The 17,226-nt window shown below is 36.7% G+C and overlaps 2 protein-coding genes and 2 long non-coding RNA genes across 14 annotated transcripts in view; 2 read left to right on the top strand and 2 right to left on the bottom strand.

The window, feature by feature from the left end:
- LOC122573535 (elongation of very long chain fatty acids protein AAEL008004-like) overlaps positions 1-10,115 on the bottom strand; it is a 35,890-nt gene extending 25,775 nt beyond the window's left edge. For 2 of the 7 annotated variants that reach the window (XM_043740020.1, XM_043740028.1), the window contains exon 1: positions 2-568. The gene's annotated coding sequence lies outside the window, so the exon portion shown is untranslated. The other 5 variants (XM_043740021.1, XM_043740022.1, XM_043740024.1 and 2 more) reach the window with 5 other exon arrangements.
- On the top strand, positions 2,511-5,905 carry LOC122573544. 4 transcript variants are annotated; one of them, XR_006318770.1, is made up of 4 exons: positions 2,512-4,102; positions 4,211-4,842; positions 4,922-5,675; positions 5,764-5,905. It is a non-coding gene; the product is annotated as an uncharacterized LOC122573544 (long non-coding RNA). The 4 variants fall into 4 exon arrangements; XR_006318772.1 differs by having other exon boundaries at positions 2,514-4,102; positions 4,211-5,329; positions 5,542-5,675; XR_006318771.1 differs by having other exon boundaries at positions 2,511-4,098; positions 4,211-5,675.
- Positions 5,912-8,008, top strand: LOC122573545. Its single transcript, XR_006318773.1, has 2 exons — positions 5,912-6,050; positions 6,149-8,008. It is a non-coding gene; the product is annotated as an uncharacterized LOC122573545 (long non-coding RNA).
- A 2,006-nt stretch (positions 10,116-12,121) lies between the features above and the next one.
- LOC122573537 (elongation of very long chain fatty acids protein AAEL008004-like) overlaps positions 12,122-17,226 on the bottom strand; it is a 40,773-nt gene continuing 35,668 nt past the window's right edge. For both annotated transcript variants that reach the window (XM_043740029.1, XM_043740030.1), the window contains exons 5-6: positions 15,991-16,233; positions 12,122-15,909 (exon numbers count right to left, since the gene is read on the bottom strand). In XM_043740029.1, the coding sequence (XP_043595964.1) occupies positions 15,562-15,909; positions 15,991-16,233 (591 nt within the window). In that variant the 3' untranslated portion in view covers positions 12,122-15,561. The remainder of the gene's footprint in view (positions 15,910-15,990; positions 16,234-17,226) is intronic.

Genomic DNA, 17,226 nt, shown 5'->3' with positions numbered 1-17,226 from the left:
CCGGACGATCGGCCGAAGACAGCAGTTATCTCACGTAATCGTCTCTTTCTGAACAATCGAACACACACTCTCTTCTTCTCTCTCGCGTCACTGTTGATTGAGAAATTCTTCGACGAATTTTTGTCCCTTCATGAACCTTCGTCTTGTGCCAAGTTTTTCTCGGATTTGCACGAACTGCTCGATGAACGAACGAAGACAAGTTGTCAGGCACGGTGGGCCGACGACGAATCGTCACGATTTTATAAATCGGCTACGGAGACACGATGTTTTCGTTTGACTCCTCCTTTCTCTCCTCGTGACTTTACGAAATCGTATCAAACAATAGACTAGGGTAAATCAAATTGAATGAAACGAAACGAAAATTTAAAAAAAGGAAAGAAAGAAATAAAACAAAAGAAGAGAAAATAAAAGGAAAGAAAAGAAAAAAAAAAGGAAAGAAAAATAAAAAGCTAAAGAAACAAGAGGAAAAAGGGGTCGGAGTTGAAACTCGCGCTTATACGACACCGATAATATTCGTACGAATAAACGCGCTGCCGCCGTGCCAAGTTGCGGACTGACAGCGGTTACGCTGGTGGATTGCTTTTAACCGAGCCGCCATATTGGTATCGCATCCCTTCTACCTTTTACGATCCTTCGACGCTTGACACGAGATCGGTCGCCTTCATGGACAACATTCGTCGCGCGCCTCTTACCGCCCTTCGCGATCCTTCTACTTTTCTTTCGTCTCTACTAATTATTCTACCTGCGAGTCTTCCTCTTCGCTTCTTTCTGAAATGTTCTCTTACTACATACTACTTATTTACTTCCTACTTATTTCATTCGTAGCTTTCATACGCGGCTACTGATTCTGAAGATCAGAAGATTTATACTCATATTTTATGAAACGCAAATCATCTAGCGCAGGATTGAAACATCCCTAAATAAAAAATTTATTTCAAATACTATTAAATACGTATAAATACATATTATATAAGATCTAAACGACTTATATATTGAGAATAATTACAACAAATTATCACAGCTATAAATTGTCTACACAGAACGAATAAATTTATATAATGAATTACACAGTTAATTAGAATTCAACAAAAAAGTACGATTTATGAAGCAGGCTATGGCGATCTGTTAAAGTTTTACGTCAATCCTTTTGCTTGTTTTGACGCTAAAGATAATTATTTCTGCGAATAATACCCAAACATTTATATTACAAAGTAATATAATTATCCTCAGTAATATGATTAACCCTCGGAGGACAGGTGGAAAATCGTTACAAGACAGGCCAATTTCCGGTCTCTATGACCCAAACCTAAATGCTCATTATAGGTCCTTTAGATTTAGTTCTAATAATACCTGTGATATGGCTTATAATATATATAAAGAATGTGTTAAGAAATGTGAATATATTTATAAAATACGTGTATCTATATATTTTATTACGTATTGCATTACGTTCGTTATCGCTATTATTTTATCGCTATTATAGTATTATCTCCCTCTGATGATACCTCGTTATTATCATTCTCGCCACGTCGTAAAAATTCACTAAACATGGACATCGGTCCGCTGATATTCTCTTCTCATTGTTATACAGAATGCTAAATTGTTAAATCGGCGTTAGGCTTTTTTTCTCGGGGTTCTTTGTTTAATAGAGCTTTTTAAAGGTTAATAGAGGTTAATAGGTTAATATTTTTTATCCAGTTAACAGCAGAATTTAATTTTAGAAATCTCTTATGGGGTTAACTCGTGCAGTGCGTAAACAAATACAAGCGACGAGTATACACGTCAAACGTACCGAAATAAAGTTTTTGCTTGACGTGTATAATCGTCAAGCGCAGTTAACCGGTTAATGATAGTACTTGCACTTTCTGCGTTTCGCCGGAAAGTATTACATATGTGGGCCATTTTCAGTTTTACAGAGTCGCTACTATTTCTTGAGAGACTATTTCTCGAGATAGCATGACTATAAAATTTCTGAAACGTATTTTGATTTTGCAGAATATATTTTAATCCTTAATGAACCGCATAAATCGCGTTTTTTAATTTACTCCCGAACTATGTAGATGTTTTTCTTTTACTTTGTCTTCTACTTATATCTTTTTATTTATCTTATCTTTTATGATAATTTTAGACTCAATCGTATAATTAAAAAATGTATAGGAAATAACAAATACGTATGTATGAGGTAGTAAAGTCTGCAAGTTGAAATTTTATTAATGACGCGAATTGTTTCTGTGAAATACTAGGTATGACTTGCTAATAGTGTAGATACGTAAATACGTATTCTTTTTCTTCAACGTCGCATTTCAATAAATCTTGCAATAGACTAATAAATAATTCATTATCATTATATTTCTATAAAAACCTAATGATCGTATTTTGCTTGCTTGTAAACAAGTTTCTAATTTCGTAAATACAAGAAAATTATCAATAAATTTGACTTATTTAGTGGAAAAGATCAGTGGAAATGAAAGATATCATAATGGAAGAATGTAATTACAAGCATTAATGAATCTTGCGAGATAAGTTTAAATCCTTCGGAGCCGTTTGGTCGATGGTCAAGAAGTCAGATGAAGGTTTCGATCGTTTGGCCGACGTGACTGACATCATGTGACAAAGGATTTGTTCGCGAATACGTAATAAAAACAGTTGGTTTAAAGACTTAAAACGTGTGTACGATCTTTGTTGAACTTGCACGAAATACAAATAGTTCATTTATCTTTCGCCCGTGTCTATTAAAAATTGATCGCTAAGTAAATTCCATTCGTGAACATTTCCTTAACAACTTAATTAAAATTCGAATTGAAAACTTTGGCGGTTTGATAAATTTGCCTTTTGCCTGCTTCGAGGCAAAGTTCACTACTTTGAATTTTTAACGTGTTTTTATTCGATTCGTTTCTCGTACCTAGTCGGATTCATGCTGCGGAAATTTACGGAATATGTTCTGTTTGTTTAGGATGCTTCCCCCTCTTCAAAACTTCGACATTTGCAAATTTACTCGAATCACATTCTATATTCAATAAAATGTATTATTATTACCAAGTTAGGTGACTCTTATTGTTTCAATACATACCACGATTTAACTTGTTTATAAATTATTCGTGCCTTAATTTTGCAAAATGGTAATGCAAATGATCGTTTATAAATATGATTTCCAATTCTTATTAATTCTCCGATTCCCGTGAAGAATCATGTCAAGCTGATTTTCTTAACCTTTCTTCAAATATGGTTTCTATTTATCTCTTCCATTGTATTTATAAGAACCTGTGCCCTCTTTCTACCTTCCGAGCCTATAATTCCTATCTAGAACAATGGTTGGCAAAGAGTTTCGCCTTCAATTTCTATCAACAGTATTTTCGCCTCCTTTCGTATATAGAAAGTAAAAACGTAACGATTTGTACATGCACTTTCCACGGACTCGCAATTTTGCGATTCATGCAGTTACAAGCCACTGCTTTTCTTCGAACAACATAATTACTTGTGTAAAGAATATCATTTTCAAAATATGCATAGATGTGTGAAAAATGTAAATAATTTGACCTGGGGTTCGTATATCGATGACGATAGACGTTTCTTATTCAGCGACGCAGAAAAACGATTAAACAAGAGAAGAGAGTATTTTCTACCAAATTGTAACGTCATAAGATGACTCCACCTCCTATTTTGGATTCTCTCCGTATTTCGGCGAAGCCTCTGGCTTATTATATCATATTATATCTTCGAAACTAACATGACTCAAGGTAAAAACAAGTCTGACACACGAATAAAGTTGATCTCTTTTTCTCGCGCAATTCTCCTTAAAAGATTACTGAATTTATTGTATCTACTCTTCCCACGCACGGGTTCGTGCGAGAACGTGAATGGTAATTTTCGAAAACTCGCGCTCGGTTTCGAACAGCACTCGTACCGATCTAAAGATACATTTTCTCGGTACGACATTGCGTGGTTAGCTTGCCAATTACCATATAGACGAGAGTGCACAGTTGTCCTTTCCACGAAGACGTCGCGTCTCGTCGCGTCATGATTCTCGTAGAAGAGACCTGATTATCGAGGAAGAGCGGTCGGTGTCGCGCGATTTTGTCTGATCGCCAAATCCAGCGAGTAAGTAGGTATCACGGTCTTTCGCAATGAAGCAACACGTTTTTGGTCTGTGATGCAATTTCATTGCTAATTACGTCACTTTTCATGTATATGTATTTTTGAAAATATCTAGACGAGTAGAGACGTGGTTCAGACGGCCCACGAGTGTTTTACGATCGATTTTATTGAACGGTATAGATCGACGAACGAGAGACCTTGCATTCTTTCTGAAGTTCAAAATTATCAGTAAATGGCCGACCATAATTCGATGAAGAGGAAGAGGAACTGTTTAAAATGTGAAGCTTAGAAGGTGGCTGGCTGGCTGACTAGTTGCCTCCGGGATCTTGGAACAGCGTATTTTCAAGCAAACATTGCGACAGAGTGGAGCCATTCGACTTTACAAACTTTGCATTTGCATAAAACCAAAGCAAAGCTGGTCGACTGTATTAAGTTCAAGATCACGAGGAATCCTCGAGGCACCGAATCCCTACGCGCTGCGTCACGATCAAGAATATCGTTAACATCTCTTTCACGAGTGTCCTTAGAGTTAAACGATATTCAAATTCAAAACAGACCGCGGCGGTCGTTATGGCTATACATATATACAAACGAGTACGTTTCTTTGAACTCTCCTGTAACCTTCCTTCATGATGGGTTTTTTACCGATCGAAGAATCATCGGCTATTGGTCAACAATTTTAAATCTCAAGTTTCTAGTCAAAATGAGTCGAAGCGCGTCGACATTATTTATCGTCTAAGTTTCAAGGTACGTGCAAAATTTACGAATTGGAAACAAATACTTTTCAATTTATTTCTTTTTTTACTGCTATAACGTACTTGTACAGAATATATGAAGAAACAGATGAGCAATGAATACAACAATCTTAGTTTTCATGTTTAGAAAATTTGATTAAGCGACGATGGTTCATATAAAATTTAGTAATAAATTCAATGAAATTTGGTCGATCGAATGAAGGTCGGGCCTCTCGTTAGAATAAGAGCTACTTCAGTAGCATCGAACAAAAGTGAGATATAAAAACGTGTCGACAGTCACGCGCATCATAAAAGTAACTTTTTCAATCTGGCATTTATTGTACGATAACACTCGATTACATAACTTTCTCATTGTTAATTGAAAGAGGTTGCAAATAGTTGGTGAAACGAGCGAAACAGCTACTTTTGTTTTAGCAGAGTTCTGGCAACTGAACCGTTCTACGAAACAACGAGGAAATTACAGTACACTTGAATCGCCGGTAGGCAATAAAACGGAAGTTTATCTCAAAGGCAAACGTTTAACCACAATGCTTAAAATTCATTCTATTACTAACGCGTGCTGCCTCATATTTTTTTGCATCTACGAACATATAATTGCATTCAATAGCATTGCGCAAGATGTTAATAAGAAAATCGTTTTAGGCATTCAGCAGAATAATCGCATATTGCAAATACGCTATTTTTTAAACAGGTTATATATCTATAAACTGGAAAATGACCGATCAATGAATATTTTTACAAAGTGCTCACTGTCGATGCAACGTTTATTTCTAAATGTACGAGGCATCAAATATTGATCGCTAGTGACATCTAAACTCTTCTATGGTAAATGTGACGTTTGTGTTTTATAAGATATATTGTATAATTTATCAAGCTTTCAAAGCAGATACTCACTAATTATTCTCACGGATAGTTGTTTAGACAGGACGGTTTGGATACGCGACTGCGAATTTCGGAGCAGTCTATATCCCTCCCTCACACACACACACACGATTGCTCACACGAATGAACAAACGAACAGAAGGCACGATATACACTGATGAAACCACCTGTACAAATCGGTGAACGTGGAGCGGTATCTCGTTGCGGTAGTGGGCAGTGAATGGCTGTCGCACGCGGAGCAATTGCTCGCTCGAAGAAGAATTCAAGAGGAGTTCTCGCGTTTTCCACATGGCACACGACCTAATTCGTCCATCTTACGTAAGCGACAACATTGGATCATTCATGCTCAGCTGATCGCAATACGCGCGCGCTGCTGCAATTAATGCGCGAGTACATCGGTACTTTTCTATCTGCAGAAATACGCACAGAGGGGTTTCTAAATATAATTTCCAGGGATTAACGGTCGATCCGTTTTAAGTTCGAAGATTTAATCAAGTCGGACGATGTTTTACGACGGTGGTTTATGAACGGTACGAAAATTATCCAACCGCTTCCGTCAGTGTCACTGCGTCAGATGGTACAGTAGCTCGTAAAAGAAGCAGATTTCACGGCGCAACATTTGAGACAAAGTACCGTATTCGGTTCGATTTTATCGATCGACCGATAACAGAGGACCCGATACACAAAGAATTTAGCCTTGGCCTACTGTTTCACCGAGTTCGGGACACGAACCAACGAATCACCGTCGCAAAAGTCAAGCGTGAGTGTTGATAGTCCGTTGCACAACGGTAGAAACGTGCCCACGATGTTCTTTCCCGGCTGGCGGCTTAATGGAGCGATTCGTACCGTTTGTGAATCGTGATTAACACGATTCGGTATGCTCGACATTGTGTCCTGTTTTTCAGCCAGCTGATGGATCGCGCCTCGAGGCCACTCGACCTACATTATTTTTCGCAACGAGGCCCACCTTTTTGTCATATCGTTCCTATACTTCCCTGGAGATTTGCTGCAACCATTTAAACGAGAGCACGCGAGAAACGAGAAGACAAGGAGAAGTTACGCAATGCTTCTCTGAGCTGAAAGAAGAACTGAAATCTTATATCGCGTCAGTGAAAATTTGTCCAAAGAAAAAGAAGTTCGAAAAATAATTCTGTAGGGAGTTAACTGTACAGAATTGTGTAGCGAGTTCCCTCTGTTTCATCGCAACGCAACGTAATCATACGTTGGAAAATAAAAATTCGATTGGATGATTCTCCTTTGACCGTCTCGATTACATGGAAGTCGTCCGCGCAGGGGTAGGGAGTGGAATTTCTCATCAAGCTGGCTACCGAAGTCCATGCCGCGGGAGAAAGTTTCGGCATCGACGGGAATTACGCACCGTTGAAATAATCGTCCGTCCGTGCAAATACTTAGTCGTCCCCCGTCTAACGAACTTTGTTCAAGTGCAATTACAATCGTGAGATGTGATTGAACGTCTAGATATTCATCGTCGAACAATTGAATGGAAACCTCGAATATGGGTCTATAGGGCGTTTTAGCGAAAATTGAATTAACAATATGGTTTAATAGCCTTTGTCAATCGTTTTAGTATACACAGGTTGTAGCTATTTCGTCGGAAAGGGGACGTAAGAAGCACGTTAGGTGTTTGAAATTTATGGAACAGTGTAACTTAAAAACCGTTATTTCCAAAAATGTACTAAACGCGCTTTAGAGATTTCCATTCAATTGCTCGACGAAATACGACCGAAACGATTTCTCTATGATGTCCGAAATTTTAGAAACGTTATATTCAAGCGAGAATTCGATTCGCTTAAAAGCTTGTGCTTTTCGAAGAATTTTACATAATTAAAAGTAGATAAACGAAGAAACGGTGATCCAAGTAAGAAACGATAGCCACGAAATGTCGACTTGACTCGCTTAATTCCGCCTTTCTAGTTGCCTAATTCACGACTCGATCAAACGAAGAATTCCCGTGGATTTACTTTGTTTCTGTGGTGAACGGAGCGTAACCGTCCAAGGGAAAAGACAGAGAAAGACAGAGAAAGACAGAGAAAAAGAACGAAGAATTTTACGCAGTCTTCGATTCCGTGGTCCGAGGGATATGTCGAAGGTCTCGTTGTGGAGAAATATCTGCAGACACGCGAGGAGAATATTGAAAGAATCGACACCAACGATCGACCTAGCACGAGCACGATAGATCGCGCGTGATTCACCAGTGGAACTTTGTCGTATAAAATTTTAATACTCCTTAAAATTATACTTTACAAAAATCCAAAGAATTCTTTTATTTGTACTCAGAGCCACGTTTCGGATTGCACACTGTATACGTAACACTTTCTCGCGTGTTTCATATCGTTTCAACGAGTGGTCGATGTAATGCAAAAAAAGTCCCGTTTCGATGTTATGTGTAATTAATATAATTGAACGTGTTAAACGTTCGTTTCTACCGAGACCTCCAGTCGCGGCTCCAATAGATCATGATTTCCGTGGAATTCCATAAAGATTTACGTACGTAAAACATAGAAATCATGCGTAAACCCAACGTCATCGTACACTTTCTTTCCCCAGTGGAAAAGTTCTGTCGAAATTCTATTCACCTTGCTCCTTCGTTTTTCTATTGTTCCGATAACAATATCGGTTTTTACTTGTATACAACACTCGGAAGTGAAAATCAAAGTTAAACCGGTTGCAAGGATGCCAGACAAGAGAAAGAGGGAGGGAGAGGGAGAGAGAGAGAGAGAGGGAGAGAGAGAGGGAGAGAGTCAGACAAACAGACAGACAGACAGACAGACAGACAGACAGACAGAGAGATCCGACTGACCCTCACAAACTTCCATTTCTATTTTCATTAATGTCAGCCTTATTTCCATCGTCGTTGAACGAATCAGTTCTCGCAAACTTCGATACGACGAATTAGAGAGATTTCGTCCCAAACCTCCCTGTGGAAGTTAACGCGAGTCGGGAACTTTCATCCCGTGACTTCCATTCGCGTGTAAACAAAATTACGCAAATCGATCTAGGATAAGTGTGCCTATCGGATTTCGTGACGCTTTCGTTTTTATAAATGTCGAAACGTCCTCTATTGTCACGAAATTGGTCAATACTATCCTATTCCTTATCGACTTTCCCTCCTTCGATTTTCCTAGCGATTTACAACACACACGTGCACGAGGCAACGTCGCAGAGTACCGAAGTTTCTCGCAACAATCTCGCCGGTTTCAGCGAATACATGATTTATTTCGTAATGAATGCACGCGTGATTTTTTGGAATATCTCTGTCGGATGTACCACGCTGATTTTGTATTCTCTAGGTCGTCAATGTTACCGGACTTGTCCTTGTTCGACTGGAAAACGATGCTTATTTGTTACGTGGTTAAAACTATTGTTATGAAGCAGGATGGCTATAATAGACAGTTAATTTCGATAATTGGGAGAGAACTTCGTTTTATGAAACTGATCATACAGATTAATCTTACTGCGAAACTATTATACCTGCTCATAATTTGGATTTGCTATAAATTAATTGGGATTAATTAATGCTTGTATTGTTTAACACTGTTCTTAAATAAGAAATCAACGATGTTCTTATGCGATGTGCTAATTGATGTTTCGTTAGATAGCCGCATACAAACGAACGTATCTGATGATCATAAAAGGTATTATACCTTAAGAAGTTACTAAGGTCATGAATCTCTAACATTCAGTAATTAAAACATTCAATCGAGGTTCATTTGAAAATTTCCACCTACTCGCTATGTATATAGGGATTAAAGAAGGTATTTGAATACCTACTATAGGAAATTTCTTTGTATATATTATGTGTGTTATAAAAAATTATATACGTATACTTGCACTAGACATCTTATAGCATCTATGTATGTCAAAAATGTTTTGTCTAACATACATAGTATATTAATAAAAAGTTTCTGTATATAAAAATTTCCAAAGCAACACAGTGTTAATGTTAACTTTGTGAAAAGCACAATTCCGTTTAACTACCTTGTCACACTGAATAACTAAACGTCACTGACAATGAGTATGTATATATTTGAGCCAAAGAACGTGCACCTAACCGATCTGAACCATTTCATCGAAATCGTCCAATGGGTTGTCCGCTGTAAGGGGCTCGATTCATGCGCGAAGTTGCTGCGCAGCATCGATTCCACGAGACGGTAGCACGCTTAGATCATGATGCCTTGAATACACCGGTAATCTGAATAATCAGCTGATCGAAAGAAATGTTACTCACCAGTAGCGTGCAGGTCGAACGAAAGAGATGCAGTTTTCTTTACTTGTTGCGTCGTTCGAATGTATCCTGTCTTTCGTTTGCGTCCTTCTGACTTTTTTCTTTCTTCCTGCACGTCAATAGAAACCTCACTTGCTCGAACGAACGGTGTGCCACGCCGGCCAGACTTTCGATGGATCCGGTTAAAAATATATACAGGGCGGGGCTCGACGGAGATGCTCGAGCTTGCTCGACGATTCTTCCTCCTTCTCGGTGTGTGTTACGCATCACTCTCATGCAGCGTATTCACGACTGTACGTATCATCGTCATCATATCGCAAAATCGCCGTACCTTTCTCGTATTCCCTTGACGTCCTGTAGTGCGCTATGAGTTTCGTCGTTGCACTGAGAACCGCCGACAGGACCGTAACTACCAGCTGGAGAGCCCACAAAACCTCGAGTTTTTCTCCGACTGAACAATGATAAACAAAAACGTGTCAATGCAAGTCTTTGGAAGGTATCAACGACATGCTGGATTTATTACGACGCCGGTATTCGTAATTCTCGGCGATTCGTGAACGGTGAAATCATAAGAAAGTTTGAAATTTTATGTGGTTACGTAACTACGAAGATTGATCGATAACGATCTCGATGTTTTGATTTCTATTTTATGTTTAACGTTGCGAAATGTTGTGAACCAACGTATACGTGATTATCCTAGAAAATTCGATTATGCTTGTAATATAAGTTTTTTTTCGAATGTTTCATCGTGGCGAATCACGCTGCTATTTTTGTTACGGTAACGATCGCTTTCTTTCGTAGAAAATGATCGATTATATAAAAATTGTTCTATACCGACTGAATAAATATGGGAGATATCTTAGGAAAACTATCATCTTCTGTCCTTTCAAAAATTCATCTTCTTTGATACATATCTTTGTTCGCAAGATACGCACCTGTGTTATGCCTGTGATTTGTGATTCTTTGTATTATATTGTCGGATGGCTTCGCGGCATGCCGTATGTCACCGTATCAACATAATATTTACTCATAAATTTCTTAAAAATAATCTTCACTCAGTATGAATAACATTCATATGGTAGTTAGAACAGTAATTACTTACGTGTATCGTAGAATTATAATGCTTCTGTTATTATTGTAACCGGATTTTTTAACTACGAAATTTGAATTTCGGTAAAACTTAACATCACTGTTCCACCATTCATTCATTTTGCGTTGCATGGAAATTCGGAACGTGCAGCAACTGTCACTTATATCAAGTGTCAAATGTACAGAAAATATAAACTGAATTAAAGATTAGATACGAAATTACGTTTAATGAACACACATACGATGAAGTAATTCTATACAATCTTTTCATTGTTGCACTCTTTCCAGCGATGCCGCAATGACATATATAATTCGTGTTCTGTTCAATTATGGTACATATATAGATATATCGATAACTCGACGTTAGATCGATATCAAAATCGATATTATTTTTAAATTCAAATTTATAAACTTAACCCGACGAAAATTAAAATAGTGTAGAATGCGTTTATTCACATTGCACATACTATTCGTTTAGTAATATAAAATATGAAAAGATTTGTAATTAATATAACTTACCGTGGTGTCGTGCTAATTACTAAATTTGTCTTTTAATTTTGAATTTCATTTCACGCGTGTAATTTTCATATACAAAATAGTAATGAACATTTTTGCTATCTGAACCTCATGGTAATCTAATAATACTCTAACAATCGATATTGTTGTATTTTTAAATGTATCAAATTTGATTGCAAGCAGCGATATTCAAATTTTTGTATGAAAATATCAGTAATATAATTCTATTGCGTAACATCGTGCGAGTGTCCCAGTAAATGTAATGAACTTAGAATCAAAGATATTATAAATTGTTAATAAAATAGCTGTCAGTAGGCCTTCGAAATTGGCAGATTATATAATATACACCTATAGTAAATATGAAGTATAATACGAGAGAGTTTCTGTTTCATCTAATTTCAATCGATATGGACAATGCGAACTACTCATTGCTGTCATTATTAACTTCTTGGATTGCTTAGTTAACAATTATATAGCAATAATACTAGTGCGTACCGTTTTCAAGGGGTGTGTCAATCATTAAATAAACGTACACCGATTTCCCTGTGTCCATGGCTGAAGGCAACTCGCTCCTTTTTATTTCATTTATTCTTGTGTAATTCTCCCCAATTATGTACAAAAATATAATGAGAATCAATAATCATTACAGAGTTCGTAACATTAAGTAGGTACATGACGATGTGTGTGCTCTATCTTCTCGGCCTCATGTAAACTTGGCTTGTGACACCTTTCACGTGGTTTGAACAGTTTTTCTTCTCTTTTTCTTTTCCCATGCTTATTTTTGAAAGTGAAAGACGATCGACCATCTTGATTTATGTATGTGTTTATGCGCTAGTAATCTCTTTCTTTTCCTCTATAAAACTCAAATATCCACTCGTTAAATCTACATATAGTATATATCATGAGAATTCGGTGTTTTTAATTTTCTCCTCTTGTCTTTTGTATATGCATTGTTTCATGTATACGCATACAAAAAAAAAATGAATAGTTGGTTTGTTTGAGAATGGGGTAATTTTAACTCGTTTCGTATTATACCTGTAGGACGTGAACGTTGCGTGGAAAGAAACAAGAAAGGAAGTACACTTATACGTTGACAAATCCTTTCCATGACCGTTACATTCTATTCGAATGAATGAATTGGTAATCGATCTAGTACACAGATATCTTATAGTTAACACCATTAGAGGCTTCCTTCCTGCGACCTTTTATAAAATAATTCGCAAATTTTATTCGCATTATGGTTAACTTCATCAGATGTAAGATTAAGAATGCAAAGTGTAATGTCAACAAAATATCGAAATCATTAGTCAAAACGATACGAAGTGTATTTCAGAGCCTCGAGTAGCATGAATTGCAAAAATCTTGGTCGTGAAAGTTCTGAAGGATTTTCAAAAAATCGTATTGTTTGATTTAATAGTATTATCGTAATTTCATCAAAAGTGTGCAAGACTTAGCCGAAATGTATTATGTACTTGCACGTGCCCAATGTAAAGCGCGTATACTGAGAAGCAGCCTTTTTCTTCCTTTTATAAGGTTTTATTCAACTTCTCTTCTTTGCGTTTTACTTCGGAAGATGTACGGAGAATACTTAATCGCTGTGATAGATTATGGTAGATTTTTTGAACTATACTGTAAATGATCTTTGTACAAACGCGTTGATGAAATATTCACGAACTTCCGCTAGAATGTCCTACCGTCGTGTTCTGATGTCGACGCGGCTTATTGTCCTCATTGACAGACACGAGTTGATTCAACAGAATTCTTTACTTTTACGTTACATTTTCCAAAAACACAATATGGTACTTTTTGCAAGATTTTAACAGGTGCAAAATTGCTTTGTTTTCTATGCTAGAGATATTCTTAAAAATACGTTCATAATGAAATATATATTAAAGAAAAGAAAAATAAATAAAGAAAACAACTATACAATACGTTCATGACTCGTATCGGTTCGCACGATATTGTAGAATTAAAAATTTATAATCACTGGATACAAATACGTTTCGAATAGAATTTACCGCGAGTTTACACATATTAAAGAAGTAATAAAAGGATGAGCGATTTTAATCGATTTATATGGCGTTACAATGTACGATTTGACTTCAGTCGTAGTTGGGAATAATATATTAGTGTGATTTTATGTGAACGGAAGAGGTCGGATAAAGGAATAACACTCTGAGCGTTGAAGATATAAAATTATTCGCTAAATCGTAACTCGAAGATCAATTTCTGTACACATTGGAACGAATGATAAAGATTGGAACAGACCCTTGTTGATCTGTCAACTGAAGAAATGCATTCGTATATCGTTAAAAGCTAATTTTACCAAAGAAAGAAAGTATCTTTTTCGAAATTCGGAAATGATATTTACATGTACGTTTTACGACTACATTAACAGTCTTGTCGACGTTAGTTTCTCTTTTTTTTCTTTTTTACTTTTTTTTATTATAAATCATTCTTCAAATATTCTTCTAATACGTTATTGAAACTTGGCAATAATAAATTTTCATATATGAATACTTTCACAAGAAAGCACGTCTTTGACACCATTAACGTCTCTTTTATTATGCAATTGATCTATTTCTTTGTAAAAATATACAACATTAAATTTATAGGATCGAATTGTTTTTTTTCCGTCAGATTTTTTATTTCTGTGCGATCATAAATAAAAACCTTCATCTTTCCGTAATAGGAAGAGTACAAAAGTTTGTATCCTTAATAAGAGATTTGTATGATTCCTAGATAAACGTTTTCTCTTTCCCTCCATGCGTTTATAACATGTACATATATTTGAACGATTGGCGTTCAACCTTCTTTTTTCCCAATTTGACCAGTTCGAACGGTGAACAAGAGATAAATTTCGTCGAGAATTTCTAAAACTCTTCGGAAGCTTGATTCTGCAATAACAACTGAAATATTTGTAGATTTCATCGAATATTCTATTGAAAGTAAGTATTGCGTTGCTTGACCGTAAACAATAAAAAAGCTATTCGAGCGTTGCATATTCAAGAGAACTACTGTCTTTTGCTGAGTTGATCTAATTGACGATCTCTCAATAAAAAAGGAGGAGAATCAAGCTTCGAGAGGAAGGAGTGGTACGATTTCTCCTTTGAAATGCGAATCGACAGACGCTTACTTATACGACGAACACCAAAGCTTTGAACACAATCGGGGCAATAGAGAGACAGAGTCGGACAATAAGGAAATATAGTAAAGGGGATCGTTTCGATGCGTCCCAATAAGAAATGCCTCGTAATCACGTATAACTAACAAACGATCACACTTGTTCACGCATACATAACGCACGCGATAAAACACTATCGCCAATCGCGTGCGGAAAACATAAAGTTCCGATGAGGATCGATTATTAATTTACTCATCGTGTGCGCGTTTTAATTTTGTCCGTTTATTTACTCTGGTCTCTTCGCATTCCTCGGTCATTCTTCACGTTCCTTTATGCTTTTGTCCGTAAAGCCATCGACGAGGCAACGATTTTCAAAACCACCCACAATCCTGTTGCGGATGCGATTATACATACATATGATACACAATAATACAGTGCAGAAGAGCCCTTTCCTTATTAATAATATATTATCAGTAGTAATTCTTATATACCCCCCTTATATAACCTTGTTAGACTATCCCGATAAACGCAATCGCCAGCCCATTAATACAGTTTAATATGAAATAATTTAAAGCGTTAGCAGAAAATCGAACGTATGCGCGACTGGTCTCTCGTCGACGACTCTACGCGTGAACATGAACACAGACTTCGCGGCGAATTACAACTAGCATAGTTTATCTTCCTGTAGAACCGCGCGCAGTCACTACTCGAATTAGATCGATCAACAAGACGTTGTGTACGAAGTCACAGCACAATCCTCAAAAGTGCCGGCGAGATTCAACGCGTGATTAACTGCATCGTGTGATTTGGTATCTCGATGGTTCTTTACGAGCTTTTACCAAAATCAGAATGTTCTAAGCGAGCTTTTTCTCTGTATTATTGTTGGCAACGTAACCGTTGTTGGTACCGTTGCTGTAACAACTGTTGTATTCCTTGTTGTAAATCGTCGCGTATGACGAGACACCGTTTTGTCGTGGCACCGAATCCTCCAATATAGGCATACAAAGACCGGTCGAACCATTTTGTAAACTCTTGTCTGTTGGTTTCTTCGTTTTGCTCACATACTTCGCTTTGTAAAAGTCCGAAAAAAGACCTAAGAAAAGCACGCCATGTAAACCAATCCAAATCATGAAGCCGCGAGGATAATCGCACTCTGTGAATAGAAGCTGGAACTGGTGACTCATGATCAACACGAACTGCACCTAGAAAAAGACGATTCCCCTTGTGTTAAACTAGTTACATAGAATTAGAAAATTCAGATCATTATCGATTAATGGATTTACCATTTGGAAGGTAGTCAGGTACTTTTTCCACCAAATGTACTTTTGATATTCAGGCCCCATTGCAGCCACCATATAATAGAAGTACATTACAATGTGAACAAAAGTGTTCAAGAGAGCGAAGAAAGTGCTATGGCCACCTGGTGCGAACTTTAAACCCATCCAAACCGAGAATGGCATTATTCCATGATGGATTACATGAAGCGTTGACACGTGTTGGTTCTTCTTCCTCAGAATGAAAAAGAGCTGAAAGAAAATGACGTCATTAATATCTTTTTAATTTATATACGTTAAAACAATCACATTTTTCATTGAATTTAAAAAGAAAAGAAGAAAAAGCGGCCGTTTAGAATTTACACGCCTCGACTTCTCAAGACGATCAAGTTGCCTCACAGTGTAAATTATAAAATAATCTTTTTCCAGCTTGACAACTTATATTTGAACGGCACTCTTCTCAAACGGAGACAAACGTTACTCGGCTTCGTATTACTGACTTCTATGAAAAAAAATATAAGCTTGCGGTTAGCTGTACGTAAGATCAATTTTTCTCTGCTTCCAGCCATGAACCAAATTTTAGAAGACTTGCATAATCTTCGTGCAATCTCAATCTAGCAAGCTACAGACAAGAAATCCAGTTTACATTTGAATTCTATTATGGAGATCTACAGAAATTACTTCCTTCTTCTTTTTTTTTATTTCAAAAACGTTAAATTAATAAAAATATAAAAATTTTACTTCGCACTTTACGTATATATTAAGAGGTCGGCAGTTCTAGTATTAAAGTAGCTGCTCAATGATCCGAAATGCTCTATTATTCTAACGTTTAAAGTATTAATTGTCACAACGTTTCACTGTCGTACGAGAGCAGCATATGTTTCCGTTCAATGAACAACAGTAATACTGCCTTCCTTAGATAAGATCTCCTATCTACAAACTTTTTCATTTTTTAAGATATGCTGAAATACTCCAAGTTTCCCCTTTTTTTAAAAGTTATATTATAGAGGCTCTTATGGTAGGCAAGTTTTATAAAAAAATCAGTAATATAACCAATGTTGTAATAATTAGCATTTTTCAAATATTCAAGATATACTTATGTAATCTTGAAATCAAATAAATTAAATAAACCAAATAATAAACATACTATTTTTCTAATATACGATTAATTGACAGAGTCGCGAATTTAGAAATTAATCTCATATAGAAATGTTCAAATGATAGATAGGATATTTTATTTAAGGA

This window comes from Bombus pyrosoma, linkage group LG12, assembly GCF_014825855.1.
Source record: "Bombus pyrosoma isolate SC7728 linkage group LG12, ASM1482585v1, whole genome shotgun sequence".
NCBI classification, from domain to species: Eukaryota; Metazoa; Arthropoda; class Insecta; order Hymenoptera; family Apidae; genus Bombus; species Bombus pyrosoma.
Note: the sequence above shows the minus strand (reverse complement) of the source record. Positions and strands in the feature narration are given on the sequence as shown.